Source organism: Rhinopithecus bieti, unplaced genomic scaffold (assembly GCF_001698545.2).
Source record: "Rhinopithecus bieti isolate Rb0 unplaced genomic scaffold, ASM169854v2 scaffold_14229, whole genome shotgun sequence".
In the NCBI taxonomy this organism is placed as follows: Eukaryota; Metazoa; Chordata; class Mammalia; order Primates; family Cercopithecidae; genus Rhinopithecus; species Rhinopithecus bieti.
In genome coordinates, this window is record NW_016807978.1 from 1642147 (window position 1) to 1667004 (window position 24858).

A 24858-nucleotide genomic window follows, 5' to 3' on the forward strand; every position below is an offset into this window, starting at 1 on the left:
ATTTCTGCATATTTCTCCTTTTCTCCTGATAATTTTTTACTGTAGGTGTTGATGTTAGTCAACGCATAAAGTTTTATAACTGTTATAACTTCATTGTGCAATGTAGTGTTCATGATAAAAATAACCCTGCTTTTAACCGTTTAGTGTTTTGACCCTTGAGATCTATGTTGCCTGAAATCATTAATTACATTTTTGTTGTTGTTGTTGTTGTTGTTGTTGTTGTTGTTTTTGAGACGGAGTCTCGCTCTGTCGCCCGGGCTGGAGTGCAGTGGCCGGATCTCAGCTCACTGCAAGCTCCGCCTCCCGGGTTTACGCCATTCTCCTGCCTCAGCCTCCCGAGTAGCTGGGACTACAGGCACCCGCCACCTCGCCCGGCTAGTTTTTTGTATTTTTTAGTAGAGACGGGGTTTCACAGTGTTAGCCAGGATGGTCTTGATCTCCTGACCTCGTGATCCGCCCGTCTCGGCCTCCCAAAGTGCTGGGATTACAGGCTTGAGCCACCGCGCCCGGCCTCCCATTCTTTTAATTGATAACCACAAGTACAGATTTCTTCTCTGCATTTTCTCCCAGATTTGCCTCTCCCCATTTCCATATCCAAGATTACAGGGTATTTTAAAGCAACCCTCTTCTTATTCCTTTTTTTTTCTTTTATTGTGGTAGAATATACATAACATAAAACTGACCATTTTAACCATTTTTAAGTGCACCATTCTGTGGTATTAAGTACATTCACACTATTGTACAACCATTACCACTATCCATTTCTAGAACTGTTTCATCTTCCCAAACTGAAACTCTGTACCCATTAAACAATAATTCTCAATTTCTTTTTCCTTTTTAAGCCCCTTCTAGTTCTATTTCTATTTTAATTAATCCTACATATTTGTTAAAATAATCTTCTGAAAACAAGATTTAATTGCCTTTCACTCTTCAAACATTTGATATCATTCTTTATTATTTATCAGATCAAAAGCAATAGTCGGCCGGGCGCGGTGGCTCACACCTGTAATCCCAGCACTTTGGGAGGCCGAGGCGGGCGGATCAGGAGGTCAGGAGATCGAGACCATCCTGGCTAACACGGTGAAACCCCGTCCCTACTGAAAAAAAAATACAAAAAATTAGCCGGGCGTGGTGGCGGGCGCCTGTAGTCCCAGCTACTGGGGAGGCTGAGGCAGGAGAATGGCGTGAACCCGGGGGGCGGAGCTTGTAGTGAGCCGAGATGGCGCCACTACACTCCAGCCTGGGCGACATAGCGAGACTCCATCTCAAAAAAAAAAAAAAAAATTAAAAGCAATAGTCATTCTTTGAACACAGTTTTTCAAAAAATATTGCTTGTAGCAGTATACTAATCTGATAAAAAAATCATTTCAGTCAGACATGCTTCTGAAACAAAAATCCTACATGAGACTATTAACAAAGAAATTACCAAACTGTGGTCAAAGTTCTAATAATACAATACTTGTGGGTATGGGTGTGGTGGCTCATGTCTGTAATCTCAGCATTTTGGGAGGCCGAGGCAGGAGGATCACTTGAGCCCAGGAGTTCGAGGCCAGCCTGGGCAATACAGCAAAACTCTGTCTCGACAAAAAATGAAATATTAGCCGGGCGTGGTGGCATGCACCTGTAGTCCTAGCTACTCAGGAGGCTGAGCAGGAGGACTGCTTGAACCCAAGAATTCAGGGCTGCATTGAGCTATGATTGCACCACTGCACTCCAGTCTGAGCAAGAGTGAGACCCTGTCTGTAAAAAACAAAACAAAAAAAGTACTTGGTATTTTTTTTTTTGAGACCAAGTTTCGCTCTTGTTGCCCAGGCTGGAGCGCAATGGTGCAATCTCAGCATTGCAACCTCTGCCTCCCAGGTTCAAGTGAGTCTCCTGCCTCAGCCTCCCAACTGGTGGGATTACAGGCATGCGCCACCACACCCAGCTAATTTTGTATTTTTACTAGAGACAGGGTTTCACCGTGTTGGTCAGGCTGGTCTCGAACTCCCAACCTCAGATGATCCACCCGCCTTGGCCTCCTAAAGTGCTGGGATTACAGGTGTGAGCCACCACACCCGGCCAAAAAAAGTACTTGCTGATACTACTGCAATTACTGCTATTTTTAGAAAAATGCCTCAATTGAATCTCTGTACTTTTAATTAACTAGAAAATATACTTCTAGATAACTGATTGACCTGTACTTAATCTAAGTATCACTGATTTATTTCATTATATTTTTGAATTACAAACTAATGTTTGGCCTGGTGCAGTGGCTCACTCTTGTAACCCCAGCACTTTTGGAGGCTGAAGTGGGCAGATCACTTGAGCCCAGGAGTTTGAGACTAGCCTGAGCAACACGGTGAAACCTTGTCTCTACAAAAAAAATATAAAAATGAACCAGGCTTGGTGGTGCATGCCTGTAGTCCCAGCTACTAAGAGGCTGAGGTGGGAGGATCACTTGAGCCTGGGGAGGTCAAGACTGCAGGGGGCTGTGATCACACCACTGCATTCCAGCCTAGCTGACAGAGTGAGGCTCTGGCACTTAAAAAAATTATATATATATACACACACACACACTTGATACATATATATGTGTGCGTGTGTATATATATATACACACACACATACTTGATATATATAAACTAATGTGTAGTGCGGTCTTTAAAGCCAAACAATTCAACTCCACTATTAATCTTTATAAATTAAATAGCTCCATTTTATAAATTTGTCCAATGCTAGTTCCTTTTTCTATGCTTTCAAAGGTGTTATTCCTAAAAGGTAGTGGCCACACAGATCAAATCATCTGTATAGCACCTAGAAGAATGCAATGCCAGATTTATAAAGTTTTTAGATGATACTATAATGATGTAATCCCTAAGAAGGGGAGCAAAACTATTAAATTCATTTGGCTATTTCAAGTAAGTCTCAAACATTCACTTGAATGAGTATTCTTTCTCTTTTTTTGAGACAGAGTCTTGCTCTGTTACCCAGGCTGGAGCGCCATGGTGTGATCTTGGCTCATTGCAACCTCCGCCTACTGGGTTCAAGCAATTCTTCTGCCCCAGCCTCCCAAGTAGTTGGGACTACAGGTGCTCACCACCACGCCTGGCTAATTTTTGTATTATTAGTAGAGACGGGGTCTCACCATATTGGCCAGGCTGTTCTCGAACTCCTGACCTCATGATCTGCCCGCCTCAGCCTCCCAAAGTGCTAGGATTACAGGTGTGAGCCACCGTGCCCAGTCTTTTTTTTTTTTTTAAGACAGTTTTGTTCTTGTTGCCCAGGCTGGAGTACAATGGCGAGATCTTGGCTCACTGCAACCTCTGCCTCCCAGGTTCAAGTGATTTTCCTATGTCAGCCTCTCGAATAGCTAGGATTACAGGTGCATGCCAGCACGCCTGGCTAATTTTTGTATTTTTAGTAGAGATGGGGTTTCATCATATTGTTCAGGTTGGTCTCGAACTCCTGACCTCAGGTGATCCGTAAGCCTTGGCCTCACAAAGTGCTGGGATTACAGGCATGAGCCGCCGCACCTGGTCAATGAATATTCTTTCATTGAAAGGAAAGAAGAAGAGGAAAGAGGAGGAAGAGAAGGAGATAAGGTGAGAGGAGAAGAGGAAAGAAGGAAGAAAGAAGGAAAGAAGGAAGGAGGGAGAAAGGGAGCATGAAAGTAAAGAAAAGGAAAAAGTGTTTACAAACAGTTCATTGCTTCTAATTCCTTATGGGGTCAACTCAGTAAACATCCTAAGTATAGCTTGTCTCAAACACTCAGATGGTGCATAAGGAAAATGTTGACTGCTAAAGCAATCAGAGACCAAACAAAACACAGTTAGATAAGCTATTATCGGCAATTAATTAAATTGTACTCAGAAGAAAACCTAGAGTATGCTAAAAAAAGAAATTCCTAATTTGCATCCTTCTGCTAATAATGTTTCTAAACACTAGATGGCAATGAACTAAAGGTTTAAATGAAAGTAAAAAGATTCTTTCATAAAAGTTGAGTTATGTACTATTGGTAGAGAAAGAAGATATAACTGCTTCACTTCAAAACATACCAACTTTTGACAGTAGTTTTTACCTGGGAAGAGGTCTGTACATCTCATAAATATCTCCCAATAGATTAATCCAAGAGCATACATGTCTACTTGTTTCAAAGCTGATTCACAGTCCCTCAAGTTCACAGCTCCTTCTAGCACTTCTGGTGCCATGTATCTGATAGTGCCAACCTGATAAATTAGAGTGATATTTTTTAGAGAGAGAATGTAGCATATTCTGAAGAACAGACATTAGACCAGAAGTTGTATGTACATCTTAGTCATGTCAATGTTATTTGACCCTAACCATGTCATTAAACCTTTCTATAACTTATTTTTTACCTATAAAATGCCCTTCCTGAATAATTAAACTGTGGTAAACCCATTTTAGTGAATACTATTAATCAATCAAAAAGAATGAGCTAGACTTTCCTATGCATATCAACATAAATAATCTGTAAGACACAGTGAAAAAATTGCAAAACAATATGTATACAATTTAATATATATTTTTTTAACTTAATATTTTTTAAAATTCACAAAAATACAGCTGGGTGGCCGGGTGCGGTGGCTCATGCCTGTAATCTTAGCACTTTGGGAGGCCAAGGCGGGCGGATCACGAGGTCAGGAGATAGAGACCATCCTGGCTAACATGGTGAAACCCCGTCTCTGCTAAAAAAAATATAAAAAATTAGCCAGGCGTGGTGGCGGGCACCTGTAGTCCCAGCTACTGGGGAGGCTGAGGCAGGAGAATGGTGTGAACCCGGGAGGCGGAGCTTGCAGTGAGCCATGATCGCGCCACTGCACTCTAGCCTGAGAGACAGAGAGAGACTCTGTCTCAAAAAAAAAAAAAAAAATACAGCTGGGTGTGGTGGCTCACACCCATAATTGCAGCACTTTGGGAGGCCGAGGAGGGTGGATCACCTGAGGTCAGGAGTTCAAGACTACCCTGACTAACATGGAGAAACCCCATAGCCACTAAAATACAAAAATTAGCCGGGCATGGTGGTACATGCCTATAATCCCAGCTACTCAGGAGGCTGAGGCAGGAGAATTGCTTCAACCTGGGAGGCAGAGGTTGCGGTGGGCTGAGATGGCACCACTGCATTCCAGCCTGGGCAACAAAAGTGAAACTCCATCTTAAAATAAATAAATAAATAAAATCACAAAAATACATGTATGTTGTGTACAGACAAGTATATATGAATGCAGAGAACAAAGTTGGGAAGGATATGTTCCACATTGTAATGGTGATTACAGAAGGTGGACTGTTAGTTATCTTAAATTTGGTAACTTTACCCTTGCCTCAAAAATCAGTTCCTACAAATTTGTTCCTAATGCTTGTAAAAATGACTTGGAATGGCAGTGAGTTCCAAAATAAACTAATGAACTTTACAAAGGCCTTTATGAGATGTATTTAATATTTCCTAATTTTGTAATTCCTAGTATTCTATAACTGGCAGTATATGAGGATAATTGTCCTGAGTCTCACTCTGTCACCCAGGATGGAGTGCAGTGGCACAATCTCGGCTCACTGCAACCTCCGCCTCCTAGGTTCAAGCAATCCTCTTGCCTCAGCCTCCCGAGTAGCTGGGATTACAGGTGCGTGCCACTGCATCTGGTTAATTTTTGTATTTTTAGTAGAGACAGGGTTTCACCATGTTGGCCAGGCTGGTCTCGAACTCCTGACCTCAGGTGATCCACCCACTTGGGCCTACCAAGTGCTGGGATTACAGGCGTTAGCCACCACGCCCAGCCAGTAGATGTTTGAATTAAATTCATTATCATTTCAAAGCACATCAGTGTGATACCTTTTGTATGCACTCACCTCGCTTATGGCTGCGTTATCTTCCTCCCCTGGGCGCACCAGTCTATTTCCAGTCAGTCTCATGGACAATCCAAAGTCACTAATAACACAGGTTCCATCATTTTTCACTAGGACATTTCTGCTGTTTAAATCTCGATGGGAAATTGCAGGTTTATAATGATCTGTTTGGATAATTTCAAATATTTATCAATGAGTAAAAGGGACTACTGAACATGAAATGAACATACATAAATATAGAAGTAGTGTTATTTTACTGTCCATTAATTTTCTAATAACAAAAAAAGACAAATCAAAATTTCAACTCACACTCATCACTATTTTCTAATATATTTTATAATATAACTCCTGTTGCATGTATAGTTAATTACACATTTAAACTAACAAACATGCTGCCGCTTCAGATTCTAACACGCACTTGTTTTTTTTTTTTCTTCATTTATGGTATAGGGCTGTAAAAGGAGGCAAGATAGAAAGGAATATTTGGTATAAACACCAAAAAAAAAAAAAAGAAGAAGTCTGCTTGTCTAAAATAAGTATCAGTGAAAAACTAATGGAGCTCCAAAATTTTAATGTAAATCTTCAACTGCTCTCCTATGGCTTAACAGATCAAATCTGTGACAGCACATTCCAATTCTGCCCTGAGGTTTAGCCATATCTCTAAGCCCACCTCAGCTTTTCAAATCTAACCAGAAATAGTTTTACAATGGTTTGGAGAAACAAGTGAAGGAAGTGGTATCTCTCACCAAGATATGAAAACTTGTTTTTCTGATTTTATAGAAGCAAAGTAGTGTTATGCTCCTTCTATTGCTTTTTTATCCTTATCATAGGACTACAGATTCCATGAAGGCGGAAAGAGAACATCTTTTACCTGACTTAAAAAGGTTTGGCACAGAGTATACCCACAGTAAATGCTTGCTAACTGAAAGAATGAATCTAACCTAAGCCTCTCACCAAATATAATTACATTATATTTTTCTTTTATGTAAGGAAATCTTATATAAACCTTATATTAAATAAAAACCATAGCTCTGGATACTGAAAAAATTCTTTTTTTTTTTTTTTTTTTTTTTGAGACGGAGTCTCCTCTTCCTCCCAGGCTGGAGTGCAGTGGCGGATCTCAGCTCACTACAAAGCTCCGCCTCCCGGGTTTAACGCCATTCTCCTGCCCTCAGCCCCTCCCGAGCAGCTGGGACACAGGCCCCGCCACTTCGCCCGGCTAGTTTTTTGTATTTTTTAGTAAGACGGGTTTCACTGTGTTAGCCCCGGATTGGTCCCTGCGATCTCCCTGACCTCCGGATCCACCCCGTCTCGGCCTCCCAAAGTGCTGGGATTACAGCTGAGCACGCGCCGGCCCTGAAAAAATTCTATAGCACAATTTCTGAAATTTAAAATATCTGCCTAGGTATAGAGAAAAACAGAGCAATAAGAACAAAGTCAATACATTTACTGAGGATTTGTATTTTGGCACAAATAGACTCAGTATTGAGATGTATTACTCTCATTAATGAGCATTCAAATGCAATTTCACCAATAATGCAACTATAAATAATAATAATTCTTGATATAAAAAAATAAGCAACAGTACAATTTGAAGAAAAAATAGGAATTACCAAGTTTCTTCACCTCAGAGTTGATTTCTTTCTCATTTCCTCCCTTACTCACTTCCTATTCTCCAGTCTTCCAAAGCTTGTATTACCTTGGCTCCTACTCAGTTCCTGCAAGAGCTGCATTTCTTACTCTGGATAAAGCCACAACATAAGTATATGTCGTACAATCTTGAACTAATATTTATATAGGAAAACTCATGGAAACACTGGAATATATTCATATAATAATACCAAATTAATGGGTAGAACTATAGACTGCCCTTTTGAGACAAGTTTTCCCTTTCAAACTCCCCTCTGTACTCATTTTAATTTTCTTTATTTGGGTGTGGAAGGAGGGTGGAACATACAAAAATTCTGCCCTGGGCAGAATACTGCAGTAGGCAAATATCTCAAAGGAAAGCACAACAAGATATTAGTTATATATATTTTTAAAACCCAAACAAAAATAGTCAATCTATGGATATTTATACATACATATTGCCAATGCTATCCACCTGCCCTCCCAATGACATGAAAGACTATATACAAACTACTTAACAGTAATTTTCTGGTGAAGTCTGAGTTGTCTGTATCTATTTTTTGGTCTGCTATTTCATTGGTAATAAGCATGCGTTGCTATTATAATATGGAAAAAATTCATAGGGAGATCTTATTACAAATAAATAAATAGATTCAATTCTTCCTTATTCTGAAGCAACAAACAGCTGAATAAGTAATAACAGTGTAATTCCTTACTACCAAATTTCTACCCTAATTAACAAAGTTATATCTGAAGATGCTGGGAAGGACAGAATTCAGTGAAAGAGCACTTCAAGTAAAAATAGTATAGTATAGGCATATAGATGATCTTTCACTTACAGATGGTTTAATTTATGATTTCTCAACTTTACATCGGTGTGAAAGCAGTAAACAATCAGTAGAAACCATACTTCATTCCTTTTTTTCACTTTCAGAACAGTATTCAATAAATCACATAAGATATTCAATCTATTATAAAGTAGACTTTGTACTGGATGATTTGGCCAACTGTAGGCTAATTAAGTGTTCTGAGTATATTTAAGATAGTTTAAGCTAAGTTATGATGTTCAGTAGGTTAAACGTATTAAATTCATTTTCAATTTACAATATTTCTAACTCATCTTTTTTTTTCTTTCTTTCTTTTTTTAAAACAGGGTCTCACTCTGTTGCTCAGGCTGGAGTACAGTGGCAAGATCTTGGCTCACTGCAGCCTTGACCTCCTGGGCTCAGGCAATCCTCCTACCTCAGCCTCCTAAATAGCTGGGACTACAGGTGCATGCCACCCCAGCCAGCTAATTTTTTTATTTTTGTAGAGACGGGGTCTCACTATGTTGCCAAGGCTAGTCTCAAACTTCTGAGCTCAGGAGTTTGATTCTCCTGCCTCGGCCTCCTAAAGTGCTTGGGATTACAGAGATGAACTACCATGCCCAGCCAATTTATAATCAGTTCATTGGGATGTAATCCCATTGTAAGTCAAGAAACATCTGTACTTGGGAATTTAATTTAATTAATTAATTTATTAATTTATTAATTTATTTATGAGATGGAGTCTCGCTCCATCGCCCAGGCTGGAGTGCAGTGGCAGCAATCTCAGCTCACTGCAACCTCTCTGCCTTCCGGATTCAAGCGATTCTCCTGCCTCAGCCTCCCGAGTAGCTGGAACTACAGGCACGTGCCACCATGCCCAGTTAATTTTTTGGTATTTTTAGTAGAGGCGGGGTTTGACCACGTTGGCCAGAATGGTCTCGATTTCTTGACCTCATGATCCACCCACCTCGGCCTCCCAAAGTGCTGGGATTACAGGCGTGAGCCTCGGCGCCTGGCCAGGGAATATCTTTTAAATAATCAGGTAAAAAACATAAGTTCTGGGCAGGCACCGTGGCTCACGCCTGTAATCCCAGCTCTTTTGGAGGCTGAGGCAGATGGATCACCTAGGGTCAGGAGTTTGAGACCACCCTGGCCAACATGGTGAAACCTTGTCTCTACTAAAAATACAAAAAATTAGCCCAGCATGATGGTGGGCGTCTGTAATCCCAGCTACTTGGGAGGCTGAGGCAGGAGAATCACTTGAACCCAGGAGGCGGAAGTTGCAGTGAGCTGAGATTATGCCATTACACTACAGCTTGGACAACAGAATGAGACTCTGTCTCAAAAAAAAAAAATAATCAAAAAATCCCATAAATTCAAATAGCTACTATATTTACATGCAATAGCAGCATCTATGTACTCAGTTTTTAAAAAGGTGACTATTACCCTTATTTAGTGGTAACATTAGCTAATGTTTCAGAGTAACTGTTCTGTTTAAATAAAACTTATATCTGATGGCAATCATTCTTTTCAGCCTACATTTGACTTGAAACCTTGCTAAATTATGCAAGCCTTGAAAAGGGAGATTAGGATGGTATTTTAAGTTCTGTGCTAAGCCAACATTTTAAAGGCAGTATAATATTTAAGAGCTAAGTGGACACAGTCCAGTGGTTAATGTGCTAAAGCACTACAGTAAGTGCATCAAGTTGCTGACACAGGCAATACTTTGGACAATTCTGTATTTAGGAGAAGCAAGATGTCAAGATAAATGAACTGATAAATTATTCAGGATAAATTATTTATACATGAAGTATCAGCTAGAAAAGATGATCCACGCTAATACACAATGGAACAAAGATCTAAGAAACTGATATATTAAAGTTCTCTTCACTAAAGATGTCAGAGAGATTAAAAAAATAATGTCAAGGCTATAATACAAGAAAATGCAGCAAGGGATGAGGGTAGAAGAAAGCACAAAGACAGAATTATAGCAAAGTTAACTTAGGGGTGTCTATGAGGTGAGGTGTATATTGAAACAAACTGAGAAAGCAAATGTATTAAAGAGATGCTCCAGGCTGGGCGCGGTGGCTCACACCTGTAATCCCAGCACTTTGGGAGGCTAAGGCGGGCAGATCACCTGAGATCGGGAGTTCAAGATCAGCCTGACCAACATGGAGAAACCCCAGCTCTACTAAAAATACAAAATTAGCTGGGCGTGGTGGCGCATGCCTGTAATCCCAGTTACTCGGGAGGCTGAGGCAGGAGAATTGCTTGAACCTGGGAGGCTAAGGTTGCAGTGAGCTGAGATAGTACCGTTGCACTTCAGCCTGAGCAGCAAGAGCTAAACTCCATCTCAAAAAAAAAAGATGCTCTGAACAACTAGCAAAAATATGCATGAAAGGTGAGGAAGACCACAGTTATAACAAGGAATATAACTACATAGCTCTGAAACACGAGCAAAGACTAAACCCCACAATGTATTCTTCTCTTCCTACCTAGTAACAAAACCCAATATTATTTGAGGCAGCAATGCAAGCAGGAAACAACAACAACAACTATATTCCCAGCCTCTTTTGGAACTAAGTGTGGACTAGGTTCTGGGAAACAAAGAAGCATAGGAGTGGGACTTCTGGAGACAGAAAGGGACAATTCCTTTTACCTTCCCTTACTTTTCCCTGCTGACTGGCATGATGGACAATGAGGTGACTTTGAAACGAAAGCCAGCCAGGCACAGTGGCTCATGTCGGTAATCCCAGCACTTTGGGAGGCGGAGGTAGGCGGATCACCTGAGGTCAGGAGATCGAGATCATCTTGGCCAACATGGTGAAACCCCATCTCTACTAAAATTACAAAAATTAGCTGGGCGCATGCCTGTAATACTTGGGAGGATGAGGCAGGAGAATTGCTTGAACCAGGGAGGCAGAGGATGCAGTGAGCTGAGATTGTGCCATTGCACTCTAGCCTGGGGAACAGAGCGAGACTTGTCTCAAAAAAACAAACAACAACAACAAAACTCATGTACCTAATAATATACACTACTATGTACGCACAAAAATTAAAAATTAAAAACAATTAATGATGCACTGTAGTTCACTTAAAATAAATACAAGGAAAATATAGCCTAGCTAAGAGATTCTTAACCTAAGGTCCATAAATGGGCTTTAAAAAGTCTGAAAATGCCCTAGAATCAAAAGAACATTTTTTTCTTTTATTTATTTACTTATTTTTCTTTTTTGAGATGGAGTTTCGCTCTTGTTGATTCTCCTGCCTCAGCCTCCTGAGCAGCTGGGATTACAGGCACCTGCCACCATGCCCAGCCAATTTTTTTTGTATTTTTAGTAGAGATGGGGTTTCACCATGTTGGCCAGACTGTTCTCCAACTCCTGACCTCAGGTGATCCACCCGCCTTGGCTTCCCAAAGTGTTGGGATTACAGGCGTGAGCCACTATGCCTATCCTTATTTATTTTTCAGACATCATCTTGCTCTGTTGCCCAGGCTGGAGTGCAGTGGCAAGATATTGGCTCACTGTAACTTCCGCCTCCCAGGCTCAAACAATCTTCTCACCTTACCCTCCTGAGGTGCGCACTACTATGCCTGGCTAAATTTTTTATACTTTTTGTAGAGACAGGGTTTCACCACATTGGTCTTGAACTCTTGGGCTCTCTGCCCGTCTCAGCCTCCCAAAGTGTTGGGATTTCAGGTGTGAGCCATGTGGTACCTGGCCTCTTGTATTTTAAACTCAGGGGTACATGTGCAAGTTTGTTATCTGGATTTATAGTATGATGCTGAAGTTTGAGGTACAAATGATCCTGTTACTCAGGTAATGAGCATAGTACCCAACAGTTAGTTTTTTAGCCCTTGCCCTTCTCCCTCTCTCCCCACTCTAGTAGTCCCTAGTTTCTACTGCTGTCATCTTCATGTCCATGAGTACCTGATGTTTACGTCCCACTTATAAAGTGAGAAAATGTGGTATTTGGTTTTCTGTTCCTGCTTAGCATAACCTACTCCGGCTCCATCCATGTTGCTGCAAAGGACATGATTTCATTCTTTTTTATGGCTGTGTAGTATTTGATGGTGTATGTGTAACACATTTTCTTTTTCTTTTTGAGATGGAATTTCGCTCTTGTTGCCCAGGCTGGAGTACAATGGCACAATCTCAGCTCACCGCAACCTCCGCCTCCTGGGTTCAAGAGATTCTCCTGCCTCAGCCTCCCGAGTAGCTGAGATTACAGGCATGCACCACCACGCCCAGCTAATTTTGTATTTTTAGTAGAGATGGGGTTTCTCCATGTTGGCTTAGGCTGGTCTTGAACTCCTGACCTCAGGTGATCCGCCCACCTCAGCCTCCCAAAGTGCTGGGATTACAGGCGTAATCCACCGCGCCCGGCCATGTAACACATTTTGTATATCCAGTCCACTGCTGATGGGCAACTAGGTTGATTCCATATCTTTGCTATTGTGGATAGTGCTGTAAAAAACAGAAGACCTGTGTCTTTCTGGTAGAATTATTTGTTTCCTTTTGGATATATACCCAGTAATAGGATTGATGGGTCAAGTGGTAGTTCTGTTTAAAGTTATTTGAGAAATCTCCAAACTACTTTCCACAGTGGCTGAACTAATTTATACTCCCACCAATAACATATAAGTGTTCCCCTTTCTCCACAGTCTCAAAAGCATCTGTTGTTTTTTGACTTTTCATTAACAGCCATTCTAACTGGTGTAAGACAGTATATCATTGTGGTTTTGATTTGCATTTCTCTGATGATTAGTGATACGGAGCATTTTTTCATACATTTGTTGGCCACTTATATGTTGTCTTCTGGCAAGTGTCTATTCATGTCATTTGCCCACTTTTCAATGTGGCTGTTTTTTGCTTGTTCAATTGTTTAAGTTCCTTATACATTCTGGATATTAGACCTTTGTTGGATGTGCAGTTTGCAAATTTTTCTCTCATTTGTAGGTTGTTTACTCCGTGGATAGTTTCTTTTGAAAAGAACATTTTCTAAGTATGCTCGCATGTATATGTTGGAGGAAGAATGTTCAGAGTATGAACAGGAATTCATTTTTCTTTTATTTTGAGACAGTGTCTCACTCTGTCACCAGGCTGAAGTGCAGTGGCATGATCATAGCTCATTGCAATCTAGAATTCCTGGGCTCCAGCGATCCTTCCACCTCAGCCTCCTGAGAAGCTGGGACCACAGGTGTGTGCCACCACCTCCAGCTGATTAAAAATTCTTTTGTAGAGATGGGGTCTGACTATGTTGTCTAGGCTGGTTATGAACTCTTGGGCTCAAGCAGTCCTCCTGCCTAGGCTTCCCAAAGTGTTGGGATTATAGGTATGAGTCACTGCACCCAACTCAGAAATTATTGATGGACAAGAATTAAATTTTTTTTTTTTTTAGAGAGGGAGTCTCGCTCTATCACCCAGGCTGGAGTGCAGTGGCGTGATCTCATCTCACTGCAACTTTGCCTCCCAGGTTCAAATGATTCTCCTGCCTCAGCCTCCTCAGTAGCTGGGAATACAGGAGCGTGCCATCACGCCTGGCTAATTTTTGTACTTTTAGTAGAGACGGGGTTTCACCATGTTGGTCAAGTTGGTCTCGAACTCCTGACCTCATGATCCGCCTGCCTCGGCCTCCCAAAGTTTTGGTATTACAAGCATGAGCCGCCGTGCCCAGCCAAGAATTAAATTCTTAATGGCCCCTATAAGTCTTGAAGTTCTTTTTCTTTCATTTTTTTTGTTTTTTGAGACAGGATCTCATTCTGTCACTCAGTCTGGAGTGCAGTGGGATGAACACAGCTCACTACAACCTAGACCTCCTGGACTCAAATCAATCCTCCCACCTCAGTCACCTAAGTAGCTCAGATTATGTGTGCATGCCACCACATCTGGCTAACTTTTCTACATTTTGTAGAGAAAGGGTCCCACTACGTTGCCCATGCTGGTCTCAAACTCCTGTGCTCAAGTGATCCCTGAGATCACTTGAACACTCCAAGTGTTGGATTACAGCCATGAGTCACCATGCCAGCCAAAGTTCTTTCTCTTATTCTTCCTGTTATATTTCTTTTCTTTTTTTCTTTAAAATTATTTGTTTCTCATCACAAAGTTTAGGGAATGGAATGCAATGCCTGTAATCCCTTGGGTGCATATATTCCTAGCCTATACATCCATAAATACCCTGTACAACACCAGGCTCATACTGTTCTCAGAAGCATTTTCTCACATCCTAACAGCTGCAGAGTACAGTATATGACGAGGTAGGAAGTATAAACAGATTCCCCATTCACAAGGTAGGGCACCTCTTTAATTAGTGTTCCTATTCACATTTGCTATTTTTTTGTTTTGTTTTGTTCTTGTTTTTTCTGAGACAGAGTCTAGCTGTCAGCCAGGCTAGAATACAGTGGTGTGATTTCAGCTAACTAGAACCTTCACCTCCCAGGCTCAAACAATCCTCCCAGCTGAGTCTCCCAAGTAACTGGGACTACAGGTGCATGCCACTACGTCCAGCTAATGTTTGTATTTTTTGTAAAGACAGGGTTTCACCATGTTACCCGGGCTGGTCTCAAACTCCTGAGCTCAAGCGATCCACCTGCCTTGGTCTCCCAAAGTGTTAGGGTTATAGGCATGAATCATCGCGCCTGGGCTGCTAACATTCCAACTGAAGTAGCTGGTTGTTTTTACTAATGATTTGATGAAACTCTCTTGCAAACAAGTACATTGTAAGACAAATTATGTCTGCACAACTCTTAGAGTTGTTTAAAGTAACCTAATAGAAAGACAGTGACTAAGATTCATTTCTTATCTCCAGCTTTGTAAGTCCCAGGCTGCCTATGGCACCTGGACTGCTGCCCCTGGGTCTCCTACATCCCCATGGCAACAATGGAAGAAGGGCAGGCCAGGACAAGCATGAGGAATAAACAGTCTTTACTGGACTCAGACTAGGAGTCTGTGGGCCTTGAGGACCTTTGTGTATTTGTCAATGTTCTTTTCAGCCTTTTCCCATAGCCTCATGAGCTGTTTTTCTTCTGGTAATAGACCTTTCTCTTCTCCTCCATGGTGGCTGTCATTGTCTGGTATTTCCAGTCAACCTTGTAAGCCCAGTGCCCCAGGTAGGGCAAACTTCCTTCGAGGCTTCGGACATATGACCCTGAGGGTGGCAGAAACTGCCATCTGCTTTTTCTTGTCATATGGCAGTGGGATTCCATCAAACTCCTTGAAGTGATCCAGGGAAGTCTAGCCTTGCTTGGTGTTGTGGGGCAGCCTACTGCAGGTGGTCTGCCAAAAGATATGGCTGGGGACCCATAAATGGTAGGGTCCTTGGGAAAGGTTGGTGTTTGTCTGCTTGCAGAGGAAGGCTAGGTACTTTAACTTGTTTCTGTAGAAACTGCCAGAAATGGTGATGTCCTCTCAGCACATGACCGCTACTTTCTCTGCTGGGTCATGACAGCCTCCAGGTAGCCCAGCAGTTGGACTCAGCTATCAAGCACCAGGACTGGCCCTCTGCCATCTTGGCAGCTGCGTGGGAAAGCTCTTTCTGTTACATCCCAAATGCATTACATGCCGAATCTTTCAAACAACTAGCTAATAATAAATCTCTGATAATATAAATTATACTTTTATACTTTGAAGATATAATTAAAATGTCCTGTTGTGAATTCTGAACCCATATGAGTGTCAATTTCATCTACTGACTCTCTTACCTCCTCGTGGTAATTCTGTGTGAAGATAAGCCAGTCCTCTAGTAACAGAATGAGCAAGACGGCAAGAGCTTACCCAGTCACTTGTGTGGAGACTTAAATACTTGCATAAAGATCCCTATATAGAGGAAAAAATGCAAAAAAAAAAAAAAAAAAAAAGGAAAAATTAACTTACTTTAACATGAAGAGGAAAGTTAGCATCCTTATAAAGAATTTGCAAATAGGTTAGGATTCCATGAAGATCTAATGAACTACTACATTTCAGAATCTTGAAAGAGTTAGGATGACATTTCTGTGTGTAGAGAGGAGAGGAAGGGAAGGTAAAGGGAATTTAAACATTATTAATTTTTATGGCTCCAATATTAAAAATTATGAATGATTATTTCCTTTGAAACAATTATTTGATCAAATTAAGATAGAAAAGTGTATCACTCACCAGTACGAATATAAATTATATTGTTATGGTTAATAAGTAGAAAATAAAAGGCTTTTGTAAATATATTCATGTATGTACTGGTGCTACTCAAAGTGCTTATCTACAAACTATTACCAGTTGCTGATGAGAAAAGAAGTTTGCATCAGAATGAATGTTAATCAAAGTACTGCTTCTTTCATGGAAAAACTTGTTGTCAAGAAATTAAATAAAAAAGAGAAAAACAGAAAGAAAGAGGAGACAGCAAAACAAACAGTATAATTAGTTGATTCACATTCTGGCGTGAGATCCTTATTTCACTGCAGACATGAATAACCCAGTTTGTGAGTCAGCAATGCTCTATCTGTAATACAGTGGTCCTCGCTGAAGTCTGATTAACAACTAATATAAATGTCAGTTTATTTTTTTTTATTTTTTGGGATGGCGTCTTGCTCTGTCGCCCAGGCTGGAGTGCAGTGGTACAACCTTGGCTCACTGCAACCTCCACCTCCCGGGTTCAAGCAATTCTCATGCCTCAGCCTCCCAAGTAGCTGGAATTACAGATGTGCACCATCACATCCCCGACTAATTTTTGTATTTTTAGTAGAGACGGAGTTTTGCCATGTTGGCGAGGCTGGTCCTGAACTCCGGGCCTCAAGTGATCCACCGCACGTGACATCAGTTTATTTTTTATGAAGAACTTACATTGGGATAATACTCCATCACAAGCAAATATTCCATGCGTCCATCTGCAGTGACTCTCTCATCTCCAACTATAAAGCGGGCAATGTTGTCATGTTCCATCAAAGGCACTCTGTAAATGTTCTTTTCATTGATAAAATTCTGGCGGTTTGCAAATGAAAACACTTTTACAGCAACTGGACGCTCATCCAAGGAGCCTTTATATACTGCTCCATATCGACCTCGGCCAATCAGCTGTGTTTTAAAGAAAGCAAGGTATTAATACCACAATTGAACAATCAAATTTACTAAATAATAAGAACAATTTTTTTTTCTTTTTTTTTTTTTTGAGACGGAGTCTTGCTCTGTCGCCCAGGCTAGAGTACAGTGGCGCGATCTCGGCTCACTGCAAGCTCTGCCTCCCGGGTTCACGCCATTCTCCTGCCTCAGCCTCCCGAGTAACTGGGACTACAGGTGCCTGCCACCATGCCCGGCTAATGTTTTGGCTAATTTTTGTATTTTGTAGAGATGGGGTTTGCTGTGTTAGGCCAGGATGGTCTCGATCTCCTGACCTCATGATCGCACCTGCCTCGCACTTCCAAAGGCGGGATTACAGGGGCACAGCCACCGTGCCCGGCCAATAAAGTACAAATTTAAACGGAATGCCACAGCTCTCTGTTGCTTAGTTTATTCCATTATCAAGAAATTAATAAATTCTGTTCTAGTATGGCTGATGACGCTCCTATCAGACCCAGTCTGCCCACAGAGAACATTTATAAATGCTGGACAAAATGTAAAAAAAAAAAAAAAAAAGATCTAAAGGCAGATAGATCTTGAGAGGCATTAAGGCTTTGAGAAAAAAGTGGCATGGGGCAAGTTACTCATTTTTATGGCTTTTAGCTTGAGGGCAGGCTGAAATCAGCACTGTGCAGTGGAACTAAAATTGCTGAAGAAAATCATTCTAGGCTGGGTGTGGTGCCTCATGCCTGTAATCCCAGCACTTTGGGAGGGCAAGGCGGGCAGATCACTTGAGGTCAGGAATTCGAGACCAGCCTGGCCAAAGTGGCAAAACCCTGTCTCTACTAAAAATACAAAAATTAGCTGAGTATCATGGCACACACCTGTAATCCTAGCTACTCAGGAGGCTGAGGCAGGAGAAGCACTTGAACCCGGGAAATGGAGGTTGCAGTGAGCTGAGACTGCACCACTGCACTCCAGCCTGGGCGAAAGAGCAAGACTCTGTCTCAATTAAAAAAAAAAAGAAAAAAGAGGCCAGGTGTGGTGGCTCACGCCTATAATCCTAGCACTTTGGGAGGCCGAGGTGGGTAGATCATGAGGTCAGGAAATCGAGACCATCCTGGTTAACACGGTGAAACCCCGTCTCCACTAAAAAAAAAAAGAAAAAAAGCCAGGTGTGGTGGCCGGTGCCTGTAGTCCCAGTTACTCAGGAGGCTGAGGCAGGAGAATGGTGTGAACCTGGGAGGCGGAGCTTGCAGTGAGCCGAGATCGCGCCACTGCACTCCAGCCTGGGTGACCTAGCGAGATTCCGTCTCAAAAAGAAAAAAAAAGAAAAACAGAAAATTGTTCTGGCCTTGAGAAACTTAGGACATATTTGGGACAGCCACAGTTGCTAAAAAGTGAGGGGAGAACCCTAGAAAGGACAAATTCAGAGAGAGGGAAACCCAATGAATATATAAGACAGTCTCCAGATAAAGATAAAATAACTGAGGCCGGGCGCAATGGCTCATGCCTGTAATTCCAGCACTTTGGGAGGCTGAGGCGGGTGGATCATGAGGTCAGGAGTTCGAGACCAGCCTGGCCAACATAGTGAAACCCCGTCTCTACTAAAAATGCAAAAATTAGCTGGCCGTGGTGGCATGTGACTGTAGTCACTTGTGTGGAGACTTAAATACTTGCATAAAGATCCCTATATAGAGGTTGAGGGTGGAGAATCACTTGAACCCAGGAGACAGAGGCTACAGTGAGCCGAGACCGTGCCTTGTACTCCAGCCTGGGTGACAGAGCGAGATTCCATCTCAAAAAAAAAAAAAAAAAAAAAAAGATAAAATCACTGAACTGAGATTTGAGTTTCTGCCCCAGACAGGTTTGTGGTATGTGTTCGCCCAAGTTAACTGCTTACTAAAACAGCAAAAATTGACACACTTTAGAAGAGTCCAGTGTTCCACAATACAATATTCGCAATATCCAGAATACAAAAAAATTACTCAACACACAAAGAACCAGTAAAATGTAACCCATTCTCGTTATTTTTGGCTTCTGGGGATTGCTTTTACTTTTTATTAAAACAGGTGGGGATTTACCATCATTTATTTAAGGATATATGTTGTGTTTAATACACTATTTCCAGATAAAATTATACAAAGTGTCCTTTTAAAAGGTTGTATCAATATATAGTTAATTCAGCAATGTTTGGAAGTGTTTCTATCACTTAATCACGGTTAAAATTCCATAGGTTAACTAGTATTTCTTTCAGCCTCATAAATTGGACATCTTACTGTACATTTCTTAGCCACACTTACTTCTTTTGTGAATTGGCAGTTAATATCTTTCGTCCCCCCCTTTTTTTTTTTTTTTTTTGAGACAGGGTCTCTGTTGCCTAGGCTTACCACAACCTCTACCTCCTGGGCTCAAGTGATCCTTCAGCCTCAGCCTCCCGAGTAGCTGGGACTACAGGCATGTACCACCACACCCAGCTAATTTTTGTATTTTTTATAAAATAAATGGGGTTTCACCATGTTGCCCATGACTTGTCTTGAACTCCTAGGCTCAAGCAATCCACCCACTTTGGCCTCCCAAAAGAGCTGGGATTACAGGTGTAAGTCACAGCACCCAGCCTTTTTGTCCATTTGCTATAGAATATTTCTTTCATCTTGATTTATATCAGTTCTTTATCAAGTCTTCCCTTATATGTTGAAATTTATTTTTCAAATTTGGCTTTTATCTTTGTTTACGGTATGTCTCTCCCAAAACAGAAAGTTCTTATAATTTTTTATATAGTCAAATCTATCATATCTATTATTTAATAGTCTGGTTTGGGGACCATAGCTTTCAAGTCAATCTTAATAAATATCATAAAAACACTCATCATGGCAACACTTTTAATGTAGCTTCTGAGATATCACCAAATGAAACTTAAATTCTATATATAAAAGCCTTATGTATCTACAAAAATATGTACAATACAATATTCGCAATATCCAGAACACAAAAAAATTACTCAACACACAAAGAACCAGTAAAATGTAACCCATTCTCGTTATTTTTGGCTTCTGAGGATTGCAGATAAGGAGTATTTATTTGTTGTCTATTATGGATTCCTTGTGGCACACTCTTTTCAAACTTTCATGTCTTTATTCTCATACCCTGTACAAATCTCTACTCAAAGGTCAACCTCTTTCTAAATATATATATATATATATATATTTATTTTTTTTTTTTTCTCTTCTTTCTTCTGGAGCACGGACTCTGTCACCTAGAGTGCAGTGGCATGATCTTGGCTCACTGCAACCTCCACCTTCTGGGTTCAAGCAATTTGCTAGCCTCAGCCTCCCAAGCAGCTGGGACTACAGGCGTGTGCCACCACTCCCAGTTAATCTTTGTATTTTAGTAGAGATGGGGTTTCACCATGCTGGCCAGGCTGGTCTTGAACTCCTGACCTCAAGGGATCCCCCTGCCTTGGCCTCCCAAAGTGATGGGATTACATGCATGAGCCATCACACCTGGCCATATTTTCTTTTTCTTTTTTTCTTTTTTCTGTGGCAGAGTTTCGCTTTTGTTGCCCAGGCTAGAGTGCAATGGTGTGATCTTAGCTCACTGCAACCTCCGCTTCCCAGGTTCAAACAATTCTCCTGCCTCAACCTCCTGAGTAGCTGGGATTACAGGCATGCGCCACCATGCCTGGCTAATTTTGTATTTTTAGTAGAGACGGGGTTTCTTCATGTTGGTCAGGCTGGTCTTGAACTCCCGACCTCAGGTGATCCACCTGCTTCAGCCTCCCAAAGTGCTGGGATTACAGGCATAAGCCACTGAGCCTGGCCCATATTTTCTTTAATAACTCCCTTTTCATCACTTTCTTATTCACTATACTTTTCTTCATAGCACTTACTGCTACTTGCAATTATATTATACATTCCTGTAGCTGTTTGTGGACTCTTCAACTCAAATACAAGCCCCAGGAGACATATCTGTATTGTTCACCTATGTTCCCAGTGCCTAGAATAGGCCTTGACAAAAAATTGTAATTTAGTAAATAAGGGTTAAATAAATGAATGAATGTCTTAATGAGTGAATGAAGTTACTGTTCCAGGTCTAGTATCACAGTAGAAACAACAGCCCATAATCTAAAAGCAAACTTACCTCCAACAGTTTCAGATTATCTAGGTCAAGAGAGGGTTCAGATGCTGCTGCCTCCATCATGTTCATACTGTGAAGACCTTGTTTACGGTCTCCTATAGGAACAGGAAACAGGTTACTAATATATGGTTTTCTGAAAATGAATATCTTTTTACACTTTTTATAATATTACACTTAGAAAGAAGGGCTGCAGAAAGATTAGCAGCAAGATTTATGCCTAATGTCAAGAGGAGTAAAGCGATTTACTAAACTAGGTAATACCTATAAATGAAGATGAATGCAGAATAGCATGAAAGCCAAATTCTGGGAGACACTTTCATAATGACTTACTTTAAAAGTTTAAAACCCTAAGCAATATTTTTATAAAAACTTTAAAGAAGATTGTATAGAAGTTATTCAAATGAATGAATGAATGCTGACTTCCTAAACAGTCCATCAAACCTAAAGTTTATTAGAACCAACTTGACATTTGATGACACTGAGGAATTACTGTTATTTTTTCAGATGTGAAAATGGTGTTATGGATATGTATTCTTAAAGCTCCTGTATTATAGAGATAATATTTAAAGAGATATAATATCTAATTAAATATTTATAGATATATTGTATCCGTGATTTGCTTCAAAATAATCCAGTGGCATGGAAAGGGGTAGTGACTGATAATTTAAATGATGAAACAATACTGTCCATATGTGATAACTACTGAGGCTGGCTGTACTTTGCGTAACTTTGAGACTATTGTTTTTTAACATAGGGCATTTAAAAGGAGCTAATAAACTGCTTAAATTGCATGTTTAATAAATGATAGGACAAAAAATGGTAATTTTTACCTGTCAACATTCTGTATCCAAAGCATAAGGCAACTATCAAAACAGTTAATACAGAGACTGATGCCAAAGCAATGATTATTGTCTCATCTCGGTTAAATGAATGAGGTGGACCTAAAAGAAAACAAATTTTGAAACGTCATCATTTTTTGAAAAAGTATTTTGTTAAATACTGACAGACTGCCCTTTAGAAAGGCTGTATCAATGTATAATCAAATCAGTAATGTTTTGCATCAAAGGAAATGAAAGAAAATTAGCAAATTTGTGATAATTACAAATTATATTTTTTAATCATACAGACTATTCCATATAGATTTGGAACACTGAAACACCAAGTAGGTGTGCTCCTAATTATTGAAATATCAACTATACCATGAAACAGCCCAGACAGGATAGTATACCATTAAGTGTCTTAGAATCTAATAGTTTTAGAATCACATTTGGTTTTAACTCCTCAATTTCCTCATTTATAAAAATAGTACTCTGTATTTCCCAAGTTAGCTGTAAGATTTAGGTGGCAGTCTAAGTACTTAATACGATGTCAAGAATATATTATCTGGCTGGGCACGGTGGCTCATGCCTGTAATCCCAACACTTTGGGAGGCTGCTGCAGGAGGATCACTTGAGGCCAGGAGGTCAAGGCCAGCCCGGACAACATAGCAAAATGCCAGGCATTAAAACAAATTAAAAAAAAAAATTAGTCAGGCATGGTGGCATGCACCTATAGTCCCAGCTACTCAGGGGGCTATGGTAGGAGGATTGCTTGGGCCCAGGAATTTGAGGCTGCAGTGAGCCATGATTGTACCACTGCACTCCAGCTTGGGTGACGTAGTGAGACTGTTTCTTTAAAAAAAATTAAAGTTTTTTTAAAAAAGCATATATTATCTATGCAATAAATGGTAGTTATGATTATCAATATTGATATTATTATTAATGAAAATAGCATGGCTTTGCAGGTAGTTGAATCTGAATTGGACTTGAAGCTCAGTTCTTCCACTTAATATATGACCTTCGGGAAGTTTCTTCACCTATCTGAGCCCAAGTTTACTCACTTGCAGAATGGAATGGGAATACACATAGGTAAATCACAGGGCTATCATGAACATGTAAACATTTTATGTGTTAAGTTCCATTCTGTGGGTCAGATCATGTCTAGAGCAAATACCCTTTAGGATGGATGGCCACCAACTAGAGCACATCCAAAAGACAGCAAGTGCAACTGTGAAGGTATGAGACCTCTGAACTGTGATGGGTAGAAAGAACTGAAAACATCTGATGAGGAAAAAAAGAAAACTTGGGAGGATGTGATAGCTGTCTTCACATCAAAAAATGGACTTGATTTGGACCAAGAAAGAATAACCAGTTCCAATCAGTGTATCTTCAAGGATAACAGCCTTTAGTTCAGCATACAGAAAAACATGGCTTATAAATAGACCTGTCTAAAATAGAATGAGTTACCCTATGAAAGAGCTGTTCATTGTTTTACTAGACATAGTTATGCAATGTTTGGTAATACTGATCAGAGGCTGTGCTTGATGACTACCAGCATCTTTATTCATTCTTTATATTCAATCAAAATCAAGCATGTTATACTCAAATTAGAAGCTTCTATGGCAAAGTAGGATGCCTCTATGATGAAGAGTTCCTCTAATGGGCATTCCTGTTTTAATGAATTTGTCTCAATCAAATTAAGTAGAATTTATAGATTGATGACTATACAAGGATATTTTACATGCTTATAGTTTTTCTTTTCCAGAAAGTCATATAGTTGTAATGATACAATATATAGACTTTTCAGACTGCCTTCTTTCACTTAGCAGTATGTACTTTAGGTTCCTCCATGTCTTTTTGTGGCTTTAGTAGTTCATTTCCTTTTATCACTGAATATTATCCATGTCATAGATGTACAATCTCAGCTCACTGCAACCTCCGCCTCCTAGGTTCAAGTGATTTTCCTGCCTCCGCCTCCTAAGTAGCTGGGATTACAGGCACGTGCCACCATACCCGGCTAATTTTTGTATTTTTAGGAGAAACGGGGTTTCACCATGTTGGTCAGGCTGGCCTTGAACTCCTGACCTCATGATCTGCCCACCTCGGCCTCCCAAAGTGCTAGGATTACAGGCACAAGCCACCGCACCCAGCCGAAAACTGTTATTTCTTTAAATGTTTGTTAGAATAAAAAAATTCATAGGTCTAACATGAAACAAAGTTTTGCTACATCCAAATGAGAAAGGCTGAATATTTAAATGTGTTCTTACATTCTTGTGTAATTCAAGTAAATACGAGTTAATAAAGATTATCTTAAGTCTTCTCTATAAAAAATAAAGTTAAATATTAAATGTAACATTAATATGGCATTATGGATAAAACTGTTTCTGCAAATGAGTTAAGATATCCAATGTTATAATTCCCAAAAGAACCGAACCATATTACTGATTTGAAAAATGTATTTCAAATTCAACTAGGAATGAGAAGTGATAAGGAATCTAATTTTATTTTTTAAAAATCTAATTTTTAATTCTGAAATATGTGGACATGTTTAAATTTCAATATTTAAAATTTAGATTAATGTTCTTTAAGAGACATTAC

At 40.3% G+C, this 24858-nt stretch overlaps 1 protein-coding gene across 2 annotated transcripts in view; it reads right to left on the bottom strand.

The window, feature by feature from the left end:
• The window catches only part of BMPR2 (bone morphogenetic protein receptor type 2), a 209008-nt gene that overhangs the window by 26855 nt on the left and 157295 nt on the right, over positions 1–24858 (bottom strand). For both annotated transcript variants that reach the window (XM_017884382.1, XM_017884383.1), the window contains exons 4-9: positions 22273–22383; positions 21446–21537; positions 17093–17323; positions 15979–16093; positions 5845–6005; positions 4061–4208 (exon numbers count right to left, since the gene is read on the bottom strand). In XM_017884382.1, coding sequence (XP_017739871.1) covers positions 4061–4208; positions 5845–6005; positions 15979–16093; positions 17093–17323; positions 21446–21537; positions 22273–22383 — 858 coding nt within the window. The remainder of the gene's footprint in view (positions 1–4060; positions 4209–5844; positions 6006–15978; positions 16094–17092; positions 17324–21445; positions 21538–22272; positions 22384–24858) is intronic.